This window comes from Centropristis striata, chromosome 6 (assembly GCF_030273125.1).
Source record: "Centropristis striata isolate RG_2023a ecotype Rhode Island chromosome 6, C.striata_1.0, whole genome shotgun sequence".
NCBI lineage: Eukaryota > Metazoa > Chordata > Actinopteri > Perciformes > Serranidae > Centropristis > Centropristis striata.
In genome coordinates, this window is record NC_081522.1 from 10,438,384 (window position 1) to 10,462,222 (window position 23,839).

Genomic DNA, 23,839 nt, shown 5'->3' on the forward strand with positions numbered 1-23,839 from the left:
TTCCCGAGAGAGCAACAGAGAAAAATAATCCTATACCTTAAATCTACTTACCTGCCCAAGGTTTTGCTCTTCCACTCCGTAAAGTAACATTTTTTCCTTAAAGAATAAAAAAAAGACAAGTTAGAAAGACTGCAACTAAACAAATTACCTCAACACTTTCCAGAGTGAATGCTGAATGTTTTTTCTAATGCTGCATTCACACCAAATCAGGTGATGCGGCAATTATTGCAGGGTTGTGCAGCGGTGTGGGAGTATAACCTGATTCTTAATCTAACTCCTATCTTGCCCTGTGTAGCAGCCTAATTCGTTTTATTTCGGCACAGACCTTAAATTCCTAGGGATAGGACCTGAACAAATCAGGTAAGGTACCTCATGAGAACATGGACACCTGGCAAATCCTATAAATGCTACGCAGAGCAGGTTTTGCCAAGAAAAGGAGTGAGATTCATCATAATAATAATGCATGTGTGAACTACTGTGTGTGAACTTTAACCCACCAATGGAGCAGAAGTGGACTTCATATTTCACAATTATTGTTTTTGGTGAAAGTGTTTTAATTATCTTGACATTTCCAACTGCACTTGAAGGCAGCATAATTAATTTCACAGCAGCTTGAATAGAAACAACGGAGGGACTCAGCCTTGTGCAGGAGCTTGCCTGCAGTGGCAAATTCCCCACCGGGCTTCAAGTAGCTAGTCAGCTGTTACACAAACTATTAAGTAAGTGCTTGTGTTTCAGTTTCTCTCCCTTATAGTTTTTTAAACTTTCTTGTCTGTTGTCTTTTAGTATGTTTTGCTACCACCGTCCCCTGGCAGCAATAGAGGCAGGGGTGCTTAATGTACACTCTCACTCTGGTTATTGGCTACGCAGCGCGACAGCATTGGGCTGTGTTTCTCCAAAAATGTATTCTGTTCGCTACATTTGCTGCAGTCTGCCGTTCTGTCTTTTTCAGCATACCCTGCAGTCCCCACCACTGCAGCCTAAATGCACGACCTGACTCAAATGAATGGTAGGATATGTTATTACCTTATTTGGTGTGAATGCAGCCTGACTACGGTTACCTGAAAGGCATTCGGATGTTCATCTGCTCTGCGTATTTGCAGAGCGTATCCCAAGGAGCGTGGACCTTCACAAACATGATGTCGTTATTCGTCAAGGAGGGCTGTTACAACACAAAGAAAATTTTTAAGAGTTTGATAACTGAGTTGGCAAATCAAAATCTAAAACCAAACTTTTTTTTTCTTTACCTCCTTCTCCAGCATTAGACCCTCAGCCCGTAAATTCTTCTCAAAGGTGGACCTCTTTTCCACCTGAAGACTGGACTTCTTATAAACCAGGATGTAGTCAATTCGCTTTTTTCCATCTCGGAAAAACAGCCCAGAGGATCCAGCTCGATTCTTTCCCTGTAGCGGCAAGATTGGACTGATTAGAATACGTGTGAATTTGAAATGCAGGGATAATAAACACATTATAACCATTCATGGTAATAATTGCAGATTACTGGGTACCTTGAGTGATTCTGTGCGAGCCTCTAGTTTAGCTCGTGTGACTGTAGGCTTGTGTAGCAGAAACGACTCGTCTGCTCTGGTTTCACACGTAGTCGCCTCCGACTCCTCCACGTACTGATCCTTTCCCTCCTCTGCTGCACACAGACACGATCAATGAGACATAAATGAACTGGTGATGCACCTCACAAAATATCCTATCTGCATTAAGTCTTTTGTTGTTGCTCAAGTCAATATTTTCCTCAAATCAAGTTGCCAACATTGAAATTAGATCTGAGCTAAATCCAAGTTATTTAAATGTGGGCGCCAGCTTGAGAGCGACACCTTGATGTAATTTAACAGATCCGTGCACCGGTGTTGACAGAGGGCCAATCGTGTTTCCTTCCTTCCTTCCTGAATCTTCACACATCCCACTGATGTGCACAAACAAAATAAGTTTTGTTAAACCCACACTGTAAGGCAAGACAAACAATCCAGACTGTATCAAGAAATCCCTCCTAAAGCTCAGTGTTTGGAAACCTTATCAGATTGCCTTTCATTGCCACAAACAAGAAAAAGTCTGCCTCACTGATGAGCAATAAGGCTTTTGCAACACAACATTTGGACATTTTCAGTGCTTTGTATGGCTTTTATGAGGAGGAAAGTAGATTTAGTGCGTATAACAATCCATCCGTCTATGTCTAAATCACATAATGCATGCTCTCTGATTACATGACATGGACATAGTTTACACCTCATAGCTATAGACAGATGTAGCATTTCACAGCACAAGTTTAAGTGTGACGTCTTGGCTCGTTTCTTCAGTCAAATGTGTCGACTTCGGCAGATCAGCTCGGTGTGACTGCAGTCGGAGAAACGTAATACTGCTGCGCTGAAATCACTCTTATGATACCAAAGATTATATATTTTTATTATTAAAAATATGAGTGGAAACAAAGCAGCACTAGTTAATTAGCTTTTTTCTAAGCAACTCATTTAAATCAGCAGCATCAAGACTTAACAGCTTCATTAAGTAACTGGAGTTAAATTAGGGTCTCTAGACAATAATGTGTTTTAGTGAGTGTTGTTGCACATTATGGGCCTTGGACTGAAAGAATTTAGCTTTAATGCAAAATCACTAGCTGTGACTTCTTTCTTCCTTCCTTCCTTTCTTTTAATTGTGATTAACATCTTCTCTGATCCACACTGGGATTGACAGATAACCGTCTTATCTTCTGTCTATTTTAAGATCACAACTGAGCAAAGTGATAATCTTAAGATCTCCACAGAATAGTAGAAAAGTGGCTGCAGCTGCGACGGCACTGCATGTGATAAAGTTGAAGAATGTATCTATAAAAAGCAGTGATGGGAATTGTTTGCCAAGGATTTAGGTTATTTTTCTTAAGCAGAAGTACTAAAGCTAAGCTGTAAAACGCTGTAAAGTTTCTTTTGCACCCTAACAAAAAACTTGTTTACTTGTGTACTTTCCAACGCAGAAAATTAATTCTGTCAATCAACTAATTGATTAAACTGCAAATAATTTGCTCTGTAGTTGTAAATCCTATATAATATGAGGAACTATCATATTTTATGAACTTTTAATGTGTTTTGTGTGCAAAAGTAACTAAAGCTTTCAGATAAATAAACTGAGATGTAGTAGAGTGGAAGTAGAATGTGGCTTAAAAAGAAAAGACTCAAATTTGTACTTGAGCACAGCACATACTGTATTTGCATTCTGCCACTGTCTATTACACACCACTAAGAATACAAAACATCGAAAAGGAATGACTCAAAGCTATTTCACCCAGTATGTACAGCTAATATCAAAAGTGCAGAGGACTAGTCTAGAAAGTCCAGACAGTTTGGGGGAATTGATTGCAGTGATGTTTCTTGTGTCTTGTTTTCAGACATCAATGTGAACTTCCTCCACTCTGAAAGCCATTACTGTCCATTTGTATTTGGTGATAAAAGTGTCAACAGGGCTGAGAAATGACTCAGAACTTTGAGCAACACGGATCGCTGAAAACAATCCAAAAGCAGCCTGAATACACGACACACTGCTCGCAGCAAGAAGCCATGCGATGTCTCACATCCTCCATTTATATTATTCTATAACTGTTACTTGCCAATCTATGATAAGATTGATTAAAAATAAAGGCAATCAGATCTCCAATGCCATTAGGATGATGTCGTATAGTGCAATGTCTCAACTAAAAAACGTCAAATATAGTTTAACGTATTTAACAGAACCTGCTGCACTCCGCATTGACTGCACAAAACGTACCAGAATGCCTCTCATTAATGCCAGAGGATTGCCCTTTTCTTGAAGAATTTCAGAAATATATCATTAGAATAACTTCAGATATTAAAGAAAAGCTAAGTTTCATCTGACCCCAGGGTCTGGATCTTAGGAGACATACAAGAATTTAATGTGAGCCATAGTAAGAAAAAAACGTCATATTGCTTGCAGCCACAGCTGGCAAAAGTGAATTCTACAGAGGGGAAAATGTGCCCTTCCTCCTTTGTGGAGGTGATAGTTAAATTATTTCACAACCTGCAGTACATCTGAAAAGATCCTATATAGTGTGAGGAGGAAACCTGCAGCGTACACTAAAACATGTGGCTCTTTTTTGGCCTTACTACTTACAGAGCTAATGAAATATCACAAAAATTGTCCTCCTGTGCTCTTATAGTCTAAATTTCTAATATTACAATTTAGGACCTCATACTTTACTTAACTGAACATTTTGAATTTTATTCTATTTTTCAGTCGTGGAAGAGGGAGACATTTCTACCATATGTGGGCAGTGCGTGGGGAGGTGGTAGGGGTTTCTCTGTTTGTTTGTCTCATGTGTAAATAACACAAAAAATCTGTTTTGCTTCAGTAAAAACACCCAAAAGAAGAAGTAGGAGCCCTGCAATGTGAATTTAAGCATTTCCAATTTAAGCTGCTGTTACATAATTAATAACAGTTGCAGGCTACAGTAAAACTAGTACAATAACAGTAAAACTAAAGTGTGTCACATTTTGGGTTAACTCTGCAGCAGCTGCACGCAGCTTCGACCTATCAGACACATCTGTCAGTGTAAACAGGTGGTTGGTCTCTCTTCACTCCCTCCTCCTGCCTGCACCCTCCACAGGCCGGCAGGAGACAGACCTGTTCCTCAGACGTCTATTTTCAGCACGACGACAAAGAGCCGCTTTTCACCAAAATAGCATCACCTCACCTTGTTCTGCCTCATCTGCATGAAACTGCACCTCTCTTCATTCTCTTGCAAAAAACACTCTGCGGCAAAATATCAAAGGGTCAGGCAAAGGTCGTCTCAAGGTCATGAAATACCCACATGTTGAAGTGCTGCATGCAGCTTGTCATTGTGCTGTAATAGAAATAGAGCCTTCACTGTCAAACACCTCTGAATATTCCTGGAGAGATTACTAAAACTGAATAATTTTCCCTCTTCAACAGGCATTTGCATTTTTACTAGTCTGTACTGTGATGTATTGTTTTCACTGCAACAGCCGCCACCCCCCCCCCCCCCCCCCCCCACACACACACACACACTATCTCACTGACTTTGAAAGTGCACCAGACACACGTGACTGTGTTTACTAAATCCCCTGCAGCATTATCCCAATCTGCTCAATCAATACAGCACACACGTCTTAAATGTCACCATTACGAAAATCTGTAACAACCAGCTCTGTTCCAGTTTAGAATAACATTAAATTCAATCAGCGCAGATGACAGAGAGAATGATGAAACATATTATAAAGAAAAAACACAACCAGTAACAGTACACAAGATACACAGAAATAAACAGTTTGCATCACAGAAGCGTTGTGGATTTGCTGTGAAAGGCGTCTAAATAGAGCTGAAAAAGAACTCAAACAAATCATGAAAAAGAACTTTGAAATGAACTCATGACTGCAGCATAAACAGCTGGTTCAAATTAAGTTCAATGTTATTTTGAATTTTGCGAGCTGTACATCTACATTTACTCAAGGACTGTACTTAAGTAAACATTTGAGGTGGAGTATTGAGGCGTGTTTTAATCTCAGCCACTTACTACTTCTACTCCATTACATTTAAGAGTAAAAATAATGTATGTTTTATTTCATTGCAATTATCTGGCAGCTTCAGTTACTTTACAAATTAAGATTTTTGCACACAAAACATATAAAAAGGTACTGCTGGAACGATTGATCAATGACCAGAAAAAAAAACTGGCAACTATTTTGATCACCATCTCTTTCTTCATGTAAAAACATTTCAAGGTTCCAGCTTCTCAAAGGTGAAGACATGCTGCTTCCTTTTTTAATTATCTTAATAATAATTTAATTTAATTGATTTATAAGACTTTATTTTTTGAGTATTTTCTGAGTGATTGACTACTTTTACTCTTAATAATTTAAATTCATTTTGCAGATAATGACTAACGAATAATTTTCATCACCGGACTTGTCTATCACTTCACTGAAAAGAGCTGGGCTGTCTGTGGTTGGTTGCAAATCAACACAAGAAACGTCTCTATTTTTCAGCTAGCGTTTTGTTTCTGTGTTGGCACGCTATTTCATCCCAATCTGGTAATCCCCTCTGATCCTGACCTTCTTGTTCTTTAGAGACTCACCGCTTCGTTTTACTTTCATTGTTTCTGAGTACAAACATAAAATCTTATCACTAAAAGTATCAAAACCTTTTTTTTAATTATGTACATATATTTTCTTAATGAAAGTTGGGGTTGCTTTGTAAATCCTTGGCCAAATGTTGGTGTCAGTCTAGCAACAAAGAATAGAAGTTGTGAGCTAAAACGTAGGATAAAGGTACATGATATATGACAATTCTGCTAAATTATATGACATCCAATAAGAACCTCCTTTCACACAGAATGTGCAAAAATAAATAATTTGCTCCTAAGTTAAAACTCTTTCCCATGAAGTCTTGATCACTTTGACTAAACACTGCAGACATCTTCAAGGTAAACTTAAAGTGCAGAGTGATCCAAACTCTCCTGACTGAAGCCCGTTTTCCACTGCTGGGTTTAGGAAGACGTGAGTAAGTTCCTTTCAGGGGACTGACCTGTCTGCGGGGGCAGGAGGCTGCAGGAGGTGCTGATGCTCTGACTCAGAACCTCGACTTCTGGTTTGGGCTCCGGGCTCAGAGGCACAGACAGGAAGTGGTTGAGGTTGATTGGATGAGTCTGACTCTGGGCCAGGCAGGGCAGGCTGCGGCGAGACGGCTTCAGGCTTTTCTCCTTCAGGATCTCGCTGATGCTGGTGTGCATGCCTGAGGACGAGAGGGACAGAGGACGCGTGGTGGTCATTTACTAGTAGTCACTTTAAAAATCTTAAAAACACAGAAGGAAAATAGAAGACTCTTTATCTGAACATGAACATATTTTTACATATTTACACATATATATGCACACAGAATATATTATAGCATATTTGCATCATGTATGCAGGCTCACACTGATAAATAAACATATTTATGAGGCACATGCATTAAGGGATTGGATGAGGTTCTGCTATGACACATACATGACATTAAATCCTACTGAGGACAGCAATATAAAAAATATATTACATAAAGAGGAGGTTGGTGTGGTAGTGCTGCGACCTACAGCAGTAAATGGTATCAGCATGAAGGTATCAGGAAGAAGCGCCAGGTCATTACGACTGCACTGTGCAGCTGCATGAGTCTGAGTGGACATGCTGGTGGCCAAACAGCTGGAGCCAGATGTATAAACTATGCATGAAACCATACCTATGCCTTCTCCCCACACACAAACTGGTATTTATAAAGGAAGAATGTGTGGTGGGGATGTGCACACAGAGTGAAGTAACATTATTTTAAGGTTGTTTGCTAAATTCTCTGATTGTGTATGTTGTATTTGTTCTGCAAACTGTCAAAGACACATTTATAGACTTAATTTTACATGATTTATGAGTGATTAGGTTCATCATTCTTTTTATTTATTTTATCCTGAACCGTAAAGCTCTTTTTAAAGTGATCATAGCTCTGATGTCTAATAAAAATGATGACTGAAATTTGGTTTGCAGTGACGTGATGAATCTGAATCTGTGTGTGTAATAAGGCTTGTGCACATGTGCTTGAGATCTATAAAACAGAATCAGGCATAAATGCAGCTTAAGAGATCTGACAAAAAGAATGCACAAGAACGTTTTTGTCTTTGGGTTTACTAACAGTTTTAATTGTGAGTATAAACAGAATTTTATGCATTTGGCCCCTGATGAATGAGCTGATAGCGAAGCATTAAAAGGGCTCTCCATAGTCACACTCAGCCTGTAAAAAACATTTGTATAATGCAGCTCTGAAAGGCGCTTTATAGATTCTGAGAAAAAAACCCTAATGATGGCTTCAGTTTATCTCTGATAACAAACTGAGGCCCTGGAGTGTAAAAAGATGTGGGCATCCACCAGGCAGAGAGGTTTTCACTAAAGACCTTACTTGTTTTCTGGGAAATGTGTTTCTGGAGCTCGGCCCATACCAGGGACTATAGGCCCACGTCTCTCAGCCTCTGCTGCATTCATTAAGATTATTCTTTTGAAAAAGAAGGCTCTTGGCTCTTGTTAGTCCGCCAACTTTTTGGAAATGGAAGAATAAATCACTGTAGTGTCCATTAAGTGAAGCAGCTGATACCAATAAGCTAATGCAAGTCTGATGTCAGCACTTTAATGCAAAACTCCATTCACTGATATTTATGCATTTATACAGTAGTTACATAATATTATTTTTAATAAAAGTAATGCACACTTAGGCAGTAATGAGTAGTATACTAAAGTATGAACTCTAAATAAACCCAGAAAGGTTAGTAGTATCAGTAATAATAATAATAATAATAATAATATAATATATATAATATAAGATTAATTTCCATGTCAAAGGTATATATATATATATATATATATGAGCATTTTTAATTAAAATGATTTATTTTATAGTGTAATTTGGTCATTTTTATTGTTGGCTAGCTTGATTTTTAATTTTATCACTTCTATATCGCAAAATGTGTTGATTTTTAAAAATAATATGTGTTAGTATAATGCTGTGTGATGTGTAATTCACACACACACACACACACACACACACACACACACACACACACACACAGACACCTTAATTTTTTTAATAAATATTTATTTATTTTATTATTTATTTACTGTTCATATACAATAACTGGATAACCTGCTGCTGTAATACAAGAATGACCCAATTTGGGATCAGTAACTTACATCCATCCTTCAATTAAGAAAATGGGAAAAAACAAAAAAAAATTCCAAACAAACACAGAAGATAAATCAAATAAAAAAGAAAACCTATTTACAATACTAAGTAGATATATTGCATGGAGTGATAATAAGGGGAAAGAATGGGGAAAAAGGGAGGGATGGAGAAATCTCTTCAGTCATGAGCTGGTCGATCTTTTTAAAGGCTACAGAGGTGATAGTGTCCGTCCTTCATAGAGGAGTGCATTAAAACCATCAGCACTCCTCCTCCATCATTTCACAGCTCAATACCTCGAGTAAAGCAGCACGATGTTGCACCACGAAACTTACGTACACACGCCTGCTACTGCTGCAACCAATTTAACAGAGAGACATGTAATAACAGCGCTCATCTGTGCTGTTACATAAGTTTCTCATTAGCATGTCATTGTTTTATTAATGCCAGCAGAGGTCATTTTCAAGGTTATTCCAGTAATAAAAGAGAAATATGTTGATAATGGAGATGGGAGAGAGAGGAGTAACTGAACAATAGTGTAATGATGAATTTTAAAGAGAAATTCAGAGGTCAGGAACGATAATAAACGTCCAGTTAAAAGCAGGTCGTGGCAGCCGACCTTCACACCAAGCAGCAGCTCCAGCTCTGCAGCCGCTGACATTAATTCATGAAATAAAGGCACTCGCTTTCAAAAGGGAACGTGACTTACTTTCACCCCCAGTGAGGAATTCTCTCCCTGACCTTCCTGAAACACTCAGCTGCATTGATAATTCACTCTGTGCATCCTGAGGGTCTGCACTGTGAGCTGCGTAATAACTCACTCTCGTGTCATTGATCCCAGTGGGATTTCCCAGCGCTGTTGGGTGAGAAAGGGAGCCAGTTAAAGACAGGAGCTGGAGAGCTCAGGGGAACCACTGATCACACTGCTGTTTATTTCCTGAGCAGCCCCACAGATATGAAATGAATGAAAGTTTTGAGCTGCAGCTAAAAGCTACATGATGAATTATTGAGAAAGTGAAACTGTGTAAATCTTAATGTGCGCTGAAACTAAACTTTGCTCGCAGCTTGATTTCACTCAAGAGGCAGACATAGAAAAATAGTTTGCACTAAAAGTATTTTAAATTGAAAAAATATGATTATTCAGCACAAATATGGCAAGAGTGATCTTTAAATTAATCTATTTGTTTATGACCGAAAGTTAATATGTCTTCGGGCTCACAACAGAGCTTGATTTCCCAGGTCTTTAATTATCAGTGAACACAAGCATTCAGTTCTGCCTCGCTGCTTTTCATAGTTCAATCAATTTCATTAAATCCAACGTTTCAAATCAATACTGAGCTGCAGGTTGTCAGGTTATCATTAAAGAGTCATATTGTGCCAATAACATCTGCAATGACATTTCAGAAATCAGATATTTTATGGTCCAGTGAAGGAGAAGAAGAAGAAGAAGAAGAAGAAGGTCTGTGCCTCTCGGCAGCAAACACAGCAACAACATGCTTTATGACTGTGCGAGCTGTGAGCTTCCACTCAAGAGGCCTGAAGCCTAAAGTGCCATAACTCCACAGTCCCTGTGGAGTTTTGATGCATTCTTATCCAATATACCTGCCTACGTTCTCTCCATTAGGCTGATCGATGAATGTAATGGCTGCTGTGTATATGTATTATCAGGAATGTACATAAAGTGGACCCTAGATAATCCCAGCAGACATCGGCAAGGCTCGACATGTCTGAGATGATACATCAGAGCAGAGCTGGCTAATTGGCCTGTCGGGGTGAGGCTCGGTGCTCCCAAAGGATTCTAAAATTTTAAAATAGACCCAGAAAACAGACGGAGTTGGGGTTGTTGCATGGAAATTTCAGCACACGTGTAGACGGGGGGAAAAAAAAAACACTGTTAAATCTTTATCTGGGGATATTAAGGGTATAATAATGGTCATCATTGCCCTCATCCCAAGCTTGAGCTTTTCTGACACAGGCAGACAGACTCTGTGAACTCTGTGTCACACAGAGCAGTTGTGCGGTACATTCAGAAGACAGTGCATTGTGTAAGTCTATATAAATATATAAAGGGTTCATCTAATGTGAAATCCTGTGTTTAATCTTGCCATGCACTGGCTTAAACTGGTTTATCAGGAGAAAGTTAATCCTGTGTGTGTGCATGGACTGCATGTGCACGTTTGTGTGTGTGTGTGTGTGTGTGTGTGTGTGTGTGTGCCAGTTGGTATGGGAGCATGTGGGCTGGTACTGTGAGTCCTGCACAGTGAGAGGAGAGGAATAAAAGAATAAAAAAAATAAAAAAACGAACAGATCAAGAGGCCCAGGCAGTGGACACTCGCGGTGAGGTGATGAGGGTAAAAACACCTCTGAATTTTCTCTGCATCAGCATTACACTGGCCTTTGACGACAATCCCTGTGTGAGCTCTCACAAACACCCACTCAGGCTCATCTGAGGGGGAGTTGGACGAGATTCAGGGTAGGTCGTGATCCGGGATTTGGATCTCTCCTGTGCAGCTTGTCCATGACGGTCTTGTGATGTCAGATTAAAAGGATTTTTTTTTCGGCCTGTGCATGTGTGTGGGTATGATATACCATTGTAGATGTACACTGTGTACTGTATACTTGCCTACAAATGTTTCTGCTTGTGACAAACACCGAAGAACGTGGAGGTTGTGTTTCTTCATTATTAATTTGTTATCCTCGTCTCGATTATTTCTGTCATTAAAAGTGAGCATGTCCCTGGCAGTGTCACAGCACTGTTCCTCTAGTGTCTCTGTGTGACTGTCGCCAGTCTACTCTGAGCCAGCTGGAAGAACAAACGTTTAATTTGAAAAATGTCAAGGATTTAATGATCAATTGCAGGCTGCCGAGGGAGCAAAACAATGCTGTTTAAATGAAGTAAAACTGTCATGTCTGAAAAAAAAATGGTTTTGCTTTCTTTTGCTCTTGTCCATTATCACCAGAGACCTGCAGAAACTTAAAAGAAAACTTCTGTTTTTTTTCAGCCTGGACCCTATTTTCCCATGTTTTTTAATCTAAGTGATTTATGGGGCTAACTATTTTTTGGCAGTTGTCCAGTATTAAGTGAATGTGCTGGAGCCAGCAGCCGCAAAACAGGCTTCAATGTAACCCTTCGGTGCTTTTGCGCCAATGACAATATACATCCACTAAAATAACTCTGACAGGCTCAGATTGTTACTGTAAGTGTCTGACAACTTAGTGAAAAGGATCCTACAGGGAAATATATTAAAGAATAAAGTTATTATTTTCCTTTCACTTAATCTGCTCTGCTTAAATCCTTTGGGTTTTGATAATTGATGTTTAATTAATTAAATCGTCCTGATATTATTTTTGGCTATTTTTGCCAATTATGGGTACATTTAGTTAATTTTCTAGCCAAAGGGCAAACAGTTTTTTCCATTTCATTTTGGTCTGTTTGGCTAAATTAATAAAATTAAATAATTTTTTAATAATTTAATTTTTGCGAATTTACTTATTTGTACACATTACTAATGTGTAAAGCAGGATCACTTAAGTCACTTTCAAGGCAGTTATTTTCCCAACACAATAGTCAATAAAAGATTTAAAAAATATATTAATGCATAATCTGCCTTATTTTTATTAAAAAATATTTATTTAGATTTAATTATCTGCCATATCAGTAAAAAATATTCTTATTTATTTATTTATTTATTTATTTTCAACCATTCAACTTAAAAGAGGTTTGCACATTCATATGCGGAGTTTAAATTCCAACAATGTCATGTTGCAATGTGAAATGTGTGTGTAATACTTGTATTTTTTGTTTGTTTATTTAAATGTTTTTCACCTAATTTACTACTTACTGCTAACTAATTGCCAAAATAAAAGAAGATAAAGAGAAAAAGTGCTTTGTTTTTTTTGAGTGAAATTGAGTTTTTCACCTCCAGGAAGATGAAAAGAAAGATTCCAATTCCTTTCAGGTGGGGAAGCTGTTAAGTGTAACTGTTAATTGAATGCAATTAAGAACTTCACAGTTATTGTGTCTCGCTCAAGAAGAATAAGTTTCATTCTGAAATCTTGTGCAGCCTCTTCCACATTCTCAAAATCAGAAACAATTAACTAAAAATATTTTAGATAACACTAAGCTAAACTTTCTGTACAACACAAACTCTTTCCAGCACGTCTCTCTGTCACTCACTTTTCCACTGTTGTCTTCCAGCAACAAGTCAGATGGTGAGATTTCAGAACCAGACTTCTCGAGAAAACAGGTCTGATCAATAAGGGGAAAACAAAAAATGTATTTTTCTGTAGGGTTCTTTCTATAATGTCACACACTGAAAATAACAATGTGGTAAAAACAAGCACTTTTAGTGGCAGTACATCGATGTCACGCAAATTGCATCGGAGGACCCGTTTGTAGCTGCAGACTGCAACACTCTCGCTCAATTCTGGACCAATTTCAAAAAAGGTTGTCCCCATTAGTCACTTTGACACAAAAACATGGGTGAATAAGGTCCAGGTCTAAAAATACTGAAGCAAGTACCGAACCAAGATCCCTTTAAGAATCGCGACACTTTCTGCAAGGACGCTGCAAGAAAAGTAACAAACAGAGAATTCAGGTCAGTGGGCTGTTTCCCATAATGCCTCTGTGTTTCCTCATTCTATACCTTCAATAATTCATCCATGTTCAGCACATAGCACTTTCAGCATCACAGCTCTCAGCTGAGGAACATTCTGCATTATGGGCATAACAAACATCATTACTGCCTTCCCCCTACAGGGTGCATTTCAGGGGATAGCGGCTATAAGAGGGTGGGCAAAGAAGAGAAAAAGTAACACACACACACACACACACACACACACACACACACACACACCACTTTAGAGAAGTGGGTCCAAACACTGCTGCTTTATAAAAATTATCACGTGGAGGCAGGGCCGAGGCGAGGCTGGCTGCCACTCTTTCAGAAACCTTCTCTAAGCAATTAGAGTGTTTCATCCTCCGCCTGGCACCGTATCAAAGAACACACAGACCGAGCTGAGTTCACAGCTAGTATTTAGAACGGTATCACTAACAGCTACTGAATATTCAGCTCATATCTTATGTTACACGGTGACTCGAGGCACACTGATAATTGACCAAATACAAGTATGAAATGAAGAGCGATCTCTGGTATGGATCACAGGAAATGTGAAAAGATATCCAAACATTTTTGTTTCTGCTTGTTCATCTGACTAACTTGAACTGGTAGAAACAGAGGATGAGCTAAATATACATCAGTATCAGAGCAGTGGAGTCAAATGTGTTTTAAAAGCATTTTAAAAAGGTTTTTTTTTTTAATGCTGAAGCTGAAGAATAACTGCCTCACCACTAATACTGTGACCACAGGTTTGTAGCTTTAGATTTCATGGAGGATAGTTAGTATAATTAGATTTTCTATTTCAAGCACGATTTTTAAAGCATGAGATTTAAAGCACCAGTAGTTTCTGAAATGCTCTACAACAAGCACTCACTATCACATTTATTTTTAAAGCCACAATAAATTGAATTAGACAGGCACTCCCTGTGATAGCATCAAAAAGACACTGTGACAGACACAGGCTGGACCAAGGCTGTTTTTTTTTTTGTTTTTTTAAGTATTCCTATATATGTCTTCAATGTTTTGTCTGTCAATGTTTCAATGCTGGTTCGTCAGACAGCAATTGCAAATCATACAATGTCACAGTATTATAATCAGTAACAGTAATACAGAGATTTTTCTGACACATAGCATCATTTTCCCATTAACTGTATGACATTTTTCAACACAGTAATAAGGTAGAGACCTAATTTATTGATATGATGATATTTCAATCTACCCAGCTGACTGCGATGTGCTACTATGACAAGTGGCTCATGCCAGCCACCATACCAATATGTGTAGTAACATTACAACACGCTCATAAAATCATTTTATATTAGGATTATTTTTGGAACATAACTTCATAATTTCAACTCATCCATGAGAATTATTTCTCAGTCACAAGGGACAGCTTGGTGGTCGTTTAACAATAAAGACAACAACACCCATGATCCCATGCAAATTAACAACATCATCAAATCTGATATGTTGTAAATTATTGACTTTACTATACAAGCTATTGACATTAATGACAATACAATAATGATGTTGCTATTGGATGATGTGTTACAACCCAGTAGGTGGGGAAAATGTTGGAATTTTACATTTCTGCACAGATTTGTTGAATCTGTACCCTTTAAAACACAAATATGTTGAATGTGAATGTTTCTGACCTGCAGCGACCTGTGATGTGACACATGATGAAATCTTAAACATGTGATGACTTGGTTAGATAAAAACAACATGTTTAGCCTTAAAAAACACTAATACCATACAAAACTTCCAACAGGACGTAAACACTGGCCTCTTAGTTTAAAGTCCTTGGACCTACTCTACTTTTTTTTTTTTGAACATTGTGTTTATTGGATTTTGTCGTGTTAACATATAACATGGCAAGTCACATATTGAACATCCTATTTTGTTTTACCCTGCCCCCCCTCCCATTCCCTCCCCCCATTTCCCTTTACTGGTACACATAGTTATAAAGATATGCATATACATATATGTTCATATATACATACATACATACATCTACATACATATACACACATACAGTTAAAAAAAAAAACAGCAAGACAATCAAAACTTCAAAAGCAAATGGATGAATAAAATAAAATACACCTACTCTACTTTTAACATCACAGTGCTTCATCACAGGACAAAAACATAATTTCAGTTCAATGTATCTGGGATTTGCACAAATGTAAAATACTGAAAATTCATGCTGATGCATTAAAATCACAAAACAACTTATTGACTTGACCTGAGATTAAGTGTGTTGTAAAAACATAAGGCCTCTAATTACAGCAGCCAACCATTAACCAACAGTGAAGAAAAACATACTTTCATGCTGTGACTATTAAACTATTCACCCCGTTTTAATTTTAACCTTGAATCACAGTGGATGTAATTTTGTTTTTGGACACTGATCAACGGAAACATACTTGAATATTAAAAAAGCAGCCTAAAGAAGGTAATAATTTGCTCTGCAGACACTGCTGTCAGTTGTTGTCTGTCTACCACGTGCAGCCGAGCCCGACAGCCTGACCGAGAACACCTCAGAGCAGCTGGCACGTTTTACTCCCGGTTTAAACGGTTCAGGACCTTATTATACAATCCTGGCACAACCTCTGTGTTGCATCATTTGAGCAGATTATGCATCTTCCTTCTCTCTCAATCGCTATTTTCCCCCCGCTCCTTTAACGCCACACTATCTTCTTATGTCCCCTGATTGCTTGTGATTTCTACTACGTCACAGGATTTTCCGCAAAGCCTCTGCTGTCTCCCTGTGTACACACCTCATCAGGGAATAAACTGCACTGTCTTTAGTAAACACCAGCTAGCAGAAAGGTCACACCAGAAAATGTTCATTGCACCAGTGATCGCCAAAATCTGTGTTTTTTTTTGACGTGATTAAACTGTAGAATAACTTTGGACTCCGGCAGAACTTGTGCCTGTATTGTTCTTATAACCTAGCAACAAAACAACCGGCGACTATTTAAAGACTGTGAAAGTGTTAAAGCTGGAAACGACACAAACACACACACACACACACACACACACACACATACACACACACAAACACACACACACACCTCTTTGTTTTGTCCTGCTGTAAACTGTTTGTGTACCATGCTACAGTTTGATAAAAGGCATATTTATATATCGTATATATCGACTCCTATAAAAGCTTATATTCTACAGCAGCCTGTTTAAATCACAGATGAGACTGTATACATGCTCTCCCCAAATCTGTCCTGAAATTAATGTCGCTATCTATAAAACCATCTGCCTGCTTGCATAAGAGGACAGGTGGCCTGCTTAGGACTGTGCAACCAAAGGTTTACACATGAACACACACACACACACACACACACACACACACACACACACACACAGTTGCTGTATATGCAAACATATAAAGTTGAAAAGTGTAACAGGACAGAAGGAGACAGGACACTCAGTCCTTCAGCAACCACTGAACCAACCCACACACACACACACATACATACACACACACACACACACACACACACACACACACACACACACACACACACACACTTACAAAAGGGAATAATCACTAATCAATACGCTACTTCTAGGAAGAATTTGAGCAGGATATTGCTTGATATGCAATATTGATTCTTTATATACACCATACGAAAAGTTGCTTGCTAGCACTGTAAATACTACTTATGACAGCATCTAACGATTATTTGCATCACCACGGTTGCTCGCCAGCGGGAGAAAACCAATTCCTGATTCATTCTTGTTGTGTAAAGAGCTTTGTCTGCTCAGCATTTAGCTCGCTGTATTTACTCTTTTTTTCATCACTATGTTTGCCAATTTTGTAGCCTTCTCTTACAACTAAATGAAAAGAGAAAATACAGGCAGAGGGCAGAATCACCGATGCAGACACCACCACACACTTCTAATGGGTCATAAGGGATCAGTGGCGGAAGAAGTTTTCAGATGCCTTACTTAAGTACTAATACCACGCTGTGGAATTACTCAACTACAAGTAAAAGTACAAGAGTATTTTTATTATTATTGACACATTTATGTTTATATATATATATATATATACATACACATATATGTATGCAGCTTTTTTAATTTTCTCAAGGTATGGCAAATTTTAACTACTTAATATACTGTTATGAGGTTTAATTTTAAAAAGAAAAGTTTAATTAATTAAATTTATCATGTTTTTTTCATCTGAATCTAGAAAAAAAGAAGTATAAAGTTCCATAAAACTTAAATCCTCAAGTAAAGTATATGTACCAAAAAAGTACAGTACAGTACAGTACAAAGTAGATTTAGTTACATTCCACCACTGCAAGTGATGATTGAGAGGGATTCATTATATCTATATATGGTTCTTTGGGGAAGTCCTACTCATTGTGCCTTTAAGCAAATCATTTCTGGCTGATATTGAGTGTTCAGTGGGTCAATAAGTTTTAACAACCAGTTTATGATTAGTCTGCCAAAGAACATTTGAAATTCACTCAAATCCTGGAAGGTAATATCAGATGGTGTGAGTCATTTTTGTCTTGAAGCCCATATGGAGCTGAATTTTCTCGTTTTTAACCAACTGGTTGATACATTTTATCAAAGCAGGAATAAAAAAAAAGCCATTCATGCCCTTATCTTATGTTTACTTCTATAATCAGTCCCTTTTCTAACTCTGTGCAGTAATCAACCAGAAATTATTTCTCACCTGCAGCTCAGCAGAGAGCGTTTTAGGGGAAACTTGGAAAGAGATTTAATTCTAATATAAAGCTCTTATATGGCCTTCAAGTTGATAAAGAATCAATTTTCCTTTTTTTTACTGATTACCAATGAAGCAATAAATGTGTTGGCTCCAGCAACGCTAATAAAGTCGTTCACCTCCTGAGTAAAGAAACGAAGGAAACCTCCTTTCAGCTCGAAGCCTTTTAATGCTCTCGCAGGGTGCTGCTGATTGTGTTTGAGGAGAACTGCAATATAATTTCTGAATTTTGCTTTGGCAGGACCTTGCGAGCCAACATTCACCCTCTGTGCCTTCAATTTAACAGTGCACTTAGCAGTCACTGAAATATTGAGTGGGCCCTCAAGCCTGTAGTCGTTTTTTTTTTTTTTTTTTACATAAATCTGATATCTTGTTGTTGTTCCTGTTGGCTGCACTAAAGCCAGAAAGTGCTTCAATCTACCATATATAATGTTTTAGAATTAATATATGCAATTCATATGATATAACCAAAACATTAAATAAAATAAAATAAAAAAAATCTGTTTTGATGCAAACCAGTAGTTCAGTCCTAACTGTGCATGTAGGTCATGTTGGAAACAAACATCCTAAATAACCTGATTTCTGCTGTTTTTTGTTCAACTCCTCCAGTTTGTTTTCACACTCACTACCAGTGAACACCCTCTTCAGCAGGGCATCCCTCACTCATGAGACTGCTAGCTGCTCCACTCAGCATCCTCTCATCAGAAGCCAGAGGACAGATTTCATCCAGACCCTTTCATCCTCTTCAGTCAGGTACAGCAACAAAAAAAAAAAAGGTCATCGCTCCCCATTTATGAGCCTGTGTCAGCATGAAAACAAGAAGTTTCTCCGCCGTTCTCCTAAATTTAGACAGCCAGCACATTAATAATTAACACAAAGTATTAAAGAATCACTAGTGTTCTCCAAAGAGCCCTACTTAGGGTTTAAAATCAATACTGGCGCAGTGGTGTAATCAAGCTGGAATGGAAGACACAGATGGATGACTTGATATATTTATTTATAGATTTGAAGAAATTCGCACCACTGTGACGAGACCAATTATCTTGCTATCACTGACACATAATCTCGTTATATTATCAGTGCAAAACGCAAAAAAATGCCAAATGGCCAGCGACAAACTGGATGTCTCATGTTGGCTTTTCAATAACAAGCTGAGTGGAGATGAATTACAGGAACTTATAACAGCTTTGAATTATTATTTTTTTATATCACTGTGAAAGCCTGAGTGCAGCTATTCTTGGCAAGCTATACTTCACCTTTAGCACAAACTATTATGCATCAGATTTCTATGGAACAGCTTGTGTCTGTCCTCAAAGCACATGCATAATATAATGTAATCACTGCTTATTCTAGCCCACTTGTTCTGCCTGTGGATTTTCGCTCAGAGCGGACACGACTGAGTGCAGTAAAAAAAAAAAAGAAAAATCACTGCAATTAAAGCAAACCTTTAACAACCTTTCACATATCTGCATTACATTGTTTGTGCAGAAAGGTCATGTCTTGCCACTGTGCAGCTGTAACTGCAAGCTTTAAATAATAAAAACAAGTCCTGATTAATGCAGGCAGATTAAAGGTGGCACTTATTAATATTTACTTTTTCTGATCCCCTGCCTCACAATAATGAGCTCAAAGTAAAATAAACAAGTGGGTAAAATATCATAAACAGGCTTCATCCCGGGAGGAGGAGGAGGCTGCGAGACCTCCAACTCTGCGTCACACTTACAGCAAGTAGAGAGTCCGATACCCCAGAGTGCCATTTACCACCACAAACTATTTAACTCGCGTGGAAAAGTCCCCACACATCACACTCAGCTCAGACATCAATCACTCCCGGACCGCGAAACGCTCACAATATAAAGACGACCAACCTTTCTGCTGCTTGAAGGACTGGATGGAGCCCGAGTGGTGCACCATTGCGACGTTCAGTTGGTTTCCAGCGTTAATTGAATTCCGTATTACGAAAAGCAGGACAGCAGGATACATGGGAAGCTGTGGTGGGGTTGCGTAGGTGTCCTCGCGGCTCCCATCCTGCCAAACGGTCTCACTGGCGATGCGCAAAGACCCAGCAACACCTGTCTCAGCTCCGCATGCTCTCCCACCCCCCTCCTCCCCTGCTCCTCCTCCTCCTCCCTAACCACCACCATCCACGGCTGTTGTCATGGTGACGGGCGGGAGGGGAGGTCCTGAGATGGACACGTGCGCCTCCGTCCTGATTTACTGACTCCCAAATAAGCTGCGGGAAATTACCTGGGGCAGCACGTCTCAAATGGGCCGACAAGGACATGTATTGATTCGGTCATCGATCATGCTTTAGATGCACGAGCTGAGAGCTGCCTGCACCCTATGGCGTCACACAGTGTAATAACCATCAAGGTGGGAAATACGCTATTCTATTCTCTACTCTTAAACTTGTAAATAAACTAAAAAAAAAAAAAGGGATTAAACTGTGAAAATGTTTCTTTTTCTTGTTTGTTTATCTATATTATTATATTGAGCACATGTCTGCATATCTGAATTCTGTAGGTTATTCAATAAAGTTTTTTTTAAAAAGAAAAATACTAATAGATTATGGAATGGCACCTTCACATTTCACATTCTAAAAGCCCCTTTGGAATATTGTATCTCCATTTTACTCCTTTGGGGAAAAAAGTATGTTAAAATCCTTGAAAAGTCATAATGAAATTGCCTTTTTAGATATAAAATGCATCATGGACATCATGTAAACTTCAAGATAAAACACATTTGACAATATCTAGTAACTTCACTGTAACTTTATCCTAAAAACACACAAATAAATTAATAAAAAGCAATATACAAAAATGCCAATAAAAGCAACGTGGACCCATTTGACTTCCTCATGGCTGAACCATTTGCTGTGGCAGGCATTAAAGACTGCGAGGCTATGAGAAAAACTCAAACAATCAATACTATAGCTTACTACTACAGGCTCAGAGCTCAGCTGCTGACACACTGCTGCTGTAGTGGCAGGGGGATCCCTCTTACAGAGCAAATGTTACAATATCAGTCATGAAAACTGAGCATGCTGTTAAAACTGCTGCAGTATAGTTTGATTGCCTGATGGTTAAACTGATAGCTTATTTGCACGAATGGGACTCAGCTTAGAAATTGTATTTAATTATAGATTTGGGATGATAGAATGTATACAATAAACAGAATACACACATTATGTTACATTTTGACAATTAAAACATTTTTTGTTTAAAATTTGCTTTCTATATCACTTTGCCTTTCTCTCTCGTCACCTTATTTTTATTTTCCTATTTTTATTTATTTATTTCATTTAGTGACATTACCTTTAACTTGTCATCTTTAATTTATATATTTTTCATTCATTTGTTTATTTGTAAGGGACAAGTACAGATAAACATTGACAGTAGCAGTCAGATGCCGTGTTTGATATGCAGCTAAAGCTAATTTTGATAGTTAATATAATCATTAAAATGATATGCTACAGTTTAAAATGTTAAATCGGTGCATATAATAATTAAAAACAAGAAAAACATCCATGACAACGCACAAACAGTAAAACAGAGAATTGGAACCAACAAACAGAACACAAAACATTTGGAGCAATTACTCAAATACACATATTTGGTGTCATAATAAGAGTTCTGGCTTACTTGTAACAAGGACTTGATTGCTGCACATTTAGCAGCTTTTAACATTTATATGTGAAATGCAAATAAAGGAACTTGAAACCTGGTCTTGTAAACACACAGGGACGTGAATTAATGTGTTATTTCAACCTGCACCTTTAGTGAGAACATGCAGTCAAAACATATTGTCTCATTATCACTTTGCCTTCAGTTGCGTAGTGACTGCATAGAGATGTTATCGTGGTTTATCTGCAAGGTCACCGGTCTTATGTCAATGTCAACCATGCAGAGTTCCAGACCAGCAGACCTGCAATCATGATCTGAGCCCTGTGAGAGGGAAACCCTGTGCTGCTCATGTTGTTGCTATGTGAGCAGACACTGCAGAGGCTGTTGTGATGTGGTCAGACTTCAAAGGGTCACAGTGGCACAGTTTTTTGTGCTCCTACTTTCAGAGTATCAGTCTGTGTCTGAGCTGATATTCTGGGGAGTAGTCTGGCATCTGTCATAGATGCAAATACCATCTGCTTTCTTGCAGCTCAGCACGCCTCTCTTCCTCCCACTGCTCTAGATGTTTATTGAGGACTGGTGGCAGGGCTGCGTGCCAACCCTATAACATGTCATTGAACTAGCGGGCAAATGCATTTCTTGCAGCGGGCTGATAAATAAATAAGTAAGCAGCTCTTATATGGTCAGTCCCATTTAAAATTTCTATCTCTCCCATTCCTGGCTGTTAGTTTAGAGATGTAGGTCAGATGATAGCTGCAGACAGAGCAGGGTTTTTAAATAAATAGAACACTGCCATCCTGTGGTTAAAAAGAGGACTAACGGAGCTGTCAGCTCCAATTGAGAGGTTTTTGCATTAATCACATCAGCCTATGCATGCCACTATACAATCATAAACTGCTTTTTAAATCACAATAAAAAAAGGAATAAAAAAAGACCTAAAAACAAACAACACAAATACATTAGGAGCACGCCAGAGGTTACAGACGAAAATATATAAATATACTTTTTTAGGAAGTTTACCGGCTTTATAACTAGAACAGTGGAAACAATCAAAAACACTTCTTGAACTAAATGTCCATTTATAATGTATTCTATGTAATCATGGTCCATCTAAGCCACTATCTCTGCAAAGCTGAGGCTGCTGGTTCCATCATTATCACGTCTATAAAGTCCTTTCGCCACTGATTCAAACAGAAACAATGTGATTTCTTGTTGTGGGACAAACATATATCGATACAGGAATATATCATATCGCTCCCTGTTGCGATACATCATCGATTCACTGGCACCAAATATTTGATTTTTTATCAAAACATGCAGGCTCTCTTGACATATTGGACGGGAATCTGATTTAACAGAGTCATTATCTCATGACTCCATGTGGTTGAGCTTGTCAAATGAATGAGGTTAAACTTGTGGTGAAAACGAAGAAACTCAAAAGGGGGAAAAATGTCAGAGAGCACAGACAGCTAGGAAAGCAAATCAGAAAGACACCGCTGTTGTATTTTTCTGTAAACTTTCATCTTTGCATCAAAAGCCAAACAATAATCAAAAGAAAAGATGTTTTATCATATCATATTCAACACATCTCTCGTCTGAAGGATCAAACAGCTCTCCACTTGTTCAAGAGGCTCGTGAATGACAAAGACCTCTAACAGCTACACACATTCAACTAAATCACTCCTGATGTTAAGAGATCTGCTGATGAAGTGATTTTAAAAGCTCAGAGCACACAGTCACACTGAGGGCCTAAACTGCAACATATCATTTTCATTATTAATTATTATGTCAATACATTTTTTCCATCATCTATTCCATAAAACTTCAGAAAATGGTTCCAAACTGCTCATCATATTTTCCCATAAACCTAGATGATGTCTAAAATGCAAAGATATTTGATTTACAGTGGTATTAAGGAGAGAAAAGCAGCAGATCTTCAGCTAGAAGTGGATAAATGAACTTCATGATAAATCGATGGTCAAAACTTTTGCCAGTTTAATTTAGCTAATGAACCGATGGATTAATGGCAAAGTCAGCATGATCCATATTCATTAAGGAATAAGCTTAAATTTTCAGTATTAACCTCAACCTTCATATACCCATTAGGTGTGCAG

At 38.2% G+C, this 23,839-nt stretch overlaps 1 protein-coding gene across 3 annotated transcripts in view; it reads right to left on the reverse strand.

Annotated features, from left to right (window-relative positions):
• The window catches only part of ano3 (anoctamin 3), a 55,915-nt gene that overhangs the window by 25,750 nt on the left and 6,326 nt on the right, over positions 1 to 23,839 (reverse strand). Inside the window, exons 3-8 of one of the 3 annotated variants that reach the window (XM_059335548.1) lie at positions 9,884 to 9,892; positions 6,562 to 6,768; positions 1,509 to 1,642; positions 1,248 to 1,403; positions 1,062 to 1,162; positions 52 to 96 (exon numbers count right to left, since the gene is read on the reverse strand). In XM_059335548.1, coding sequence (XP_059191531.1) covers positions 52 to 96; positions 1,062 to 1,162; positions 1,248 to 1,403; positions 1,509 to 1,642; positions 6,562 to 6,768; positions 9,884 to 9,892 — 652 coding nt within the window. Of the gene's footprint in view, positions 1 to 51; positions 97 to 1,061; positions 1,163 to 1,247; positions 1,404 to 1,508; positions 1,643 to 6,561; positions 6,769 to 9,883; positions 9,893 to 19,970; positions 20,217 to 23,839 lie in introns of those variants that run through there. The other 2 variants (XM_059335546.1, XM_059335545.1) reach the window with 2 other exon arrangements.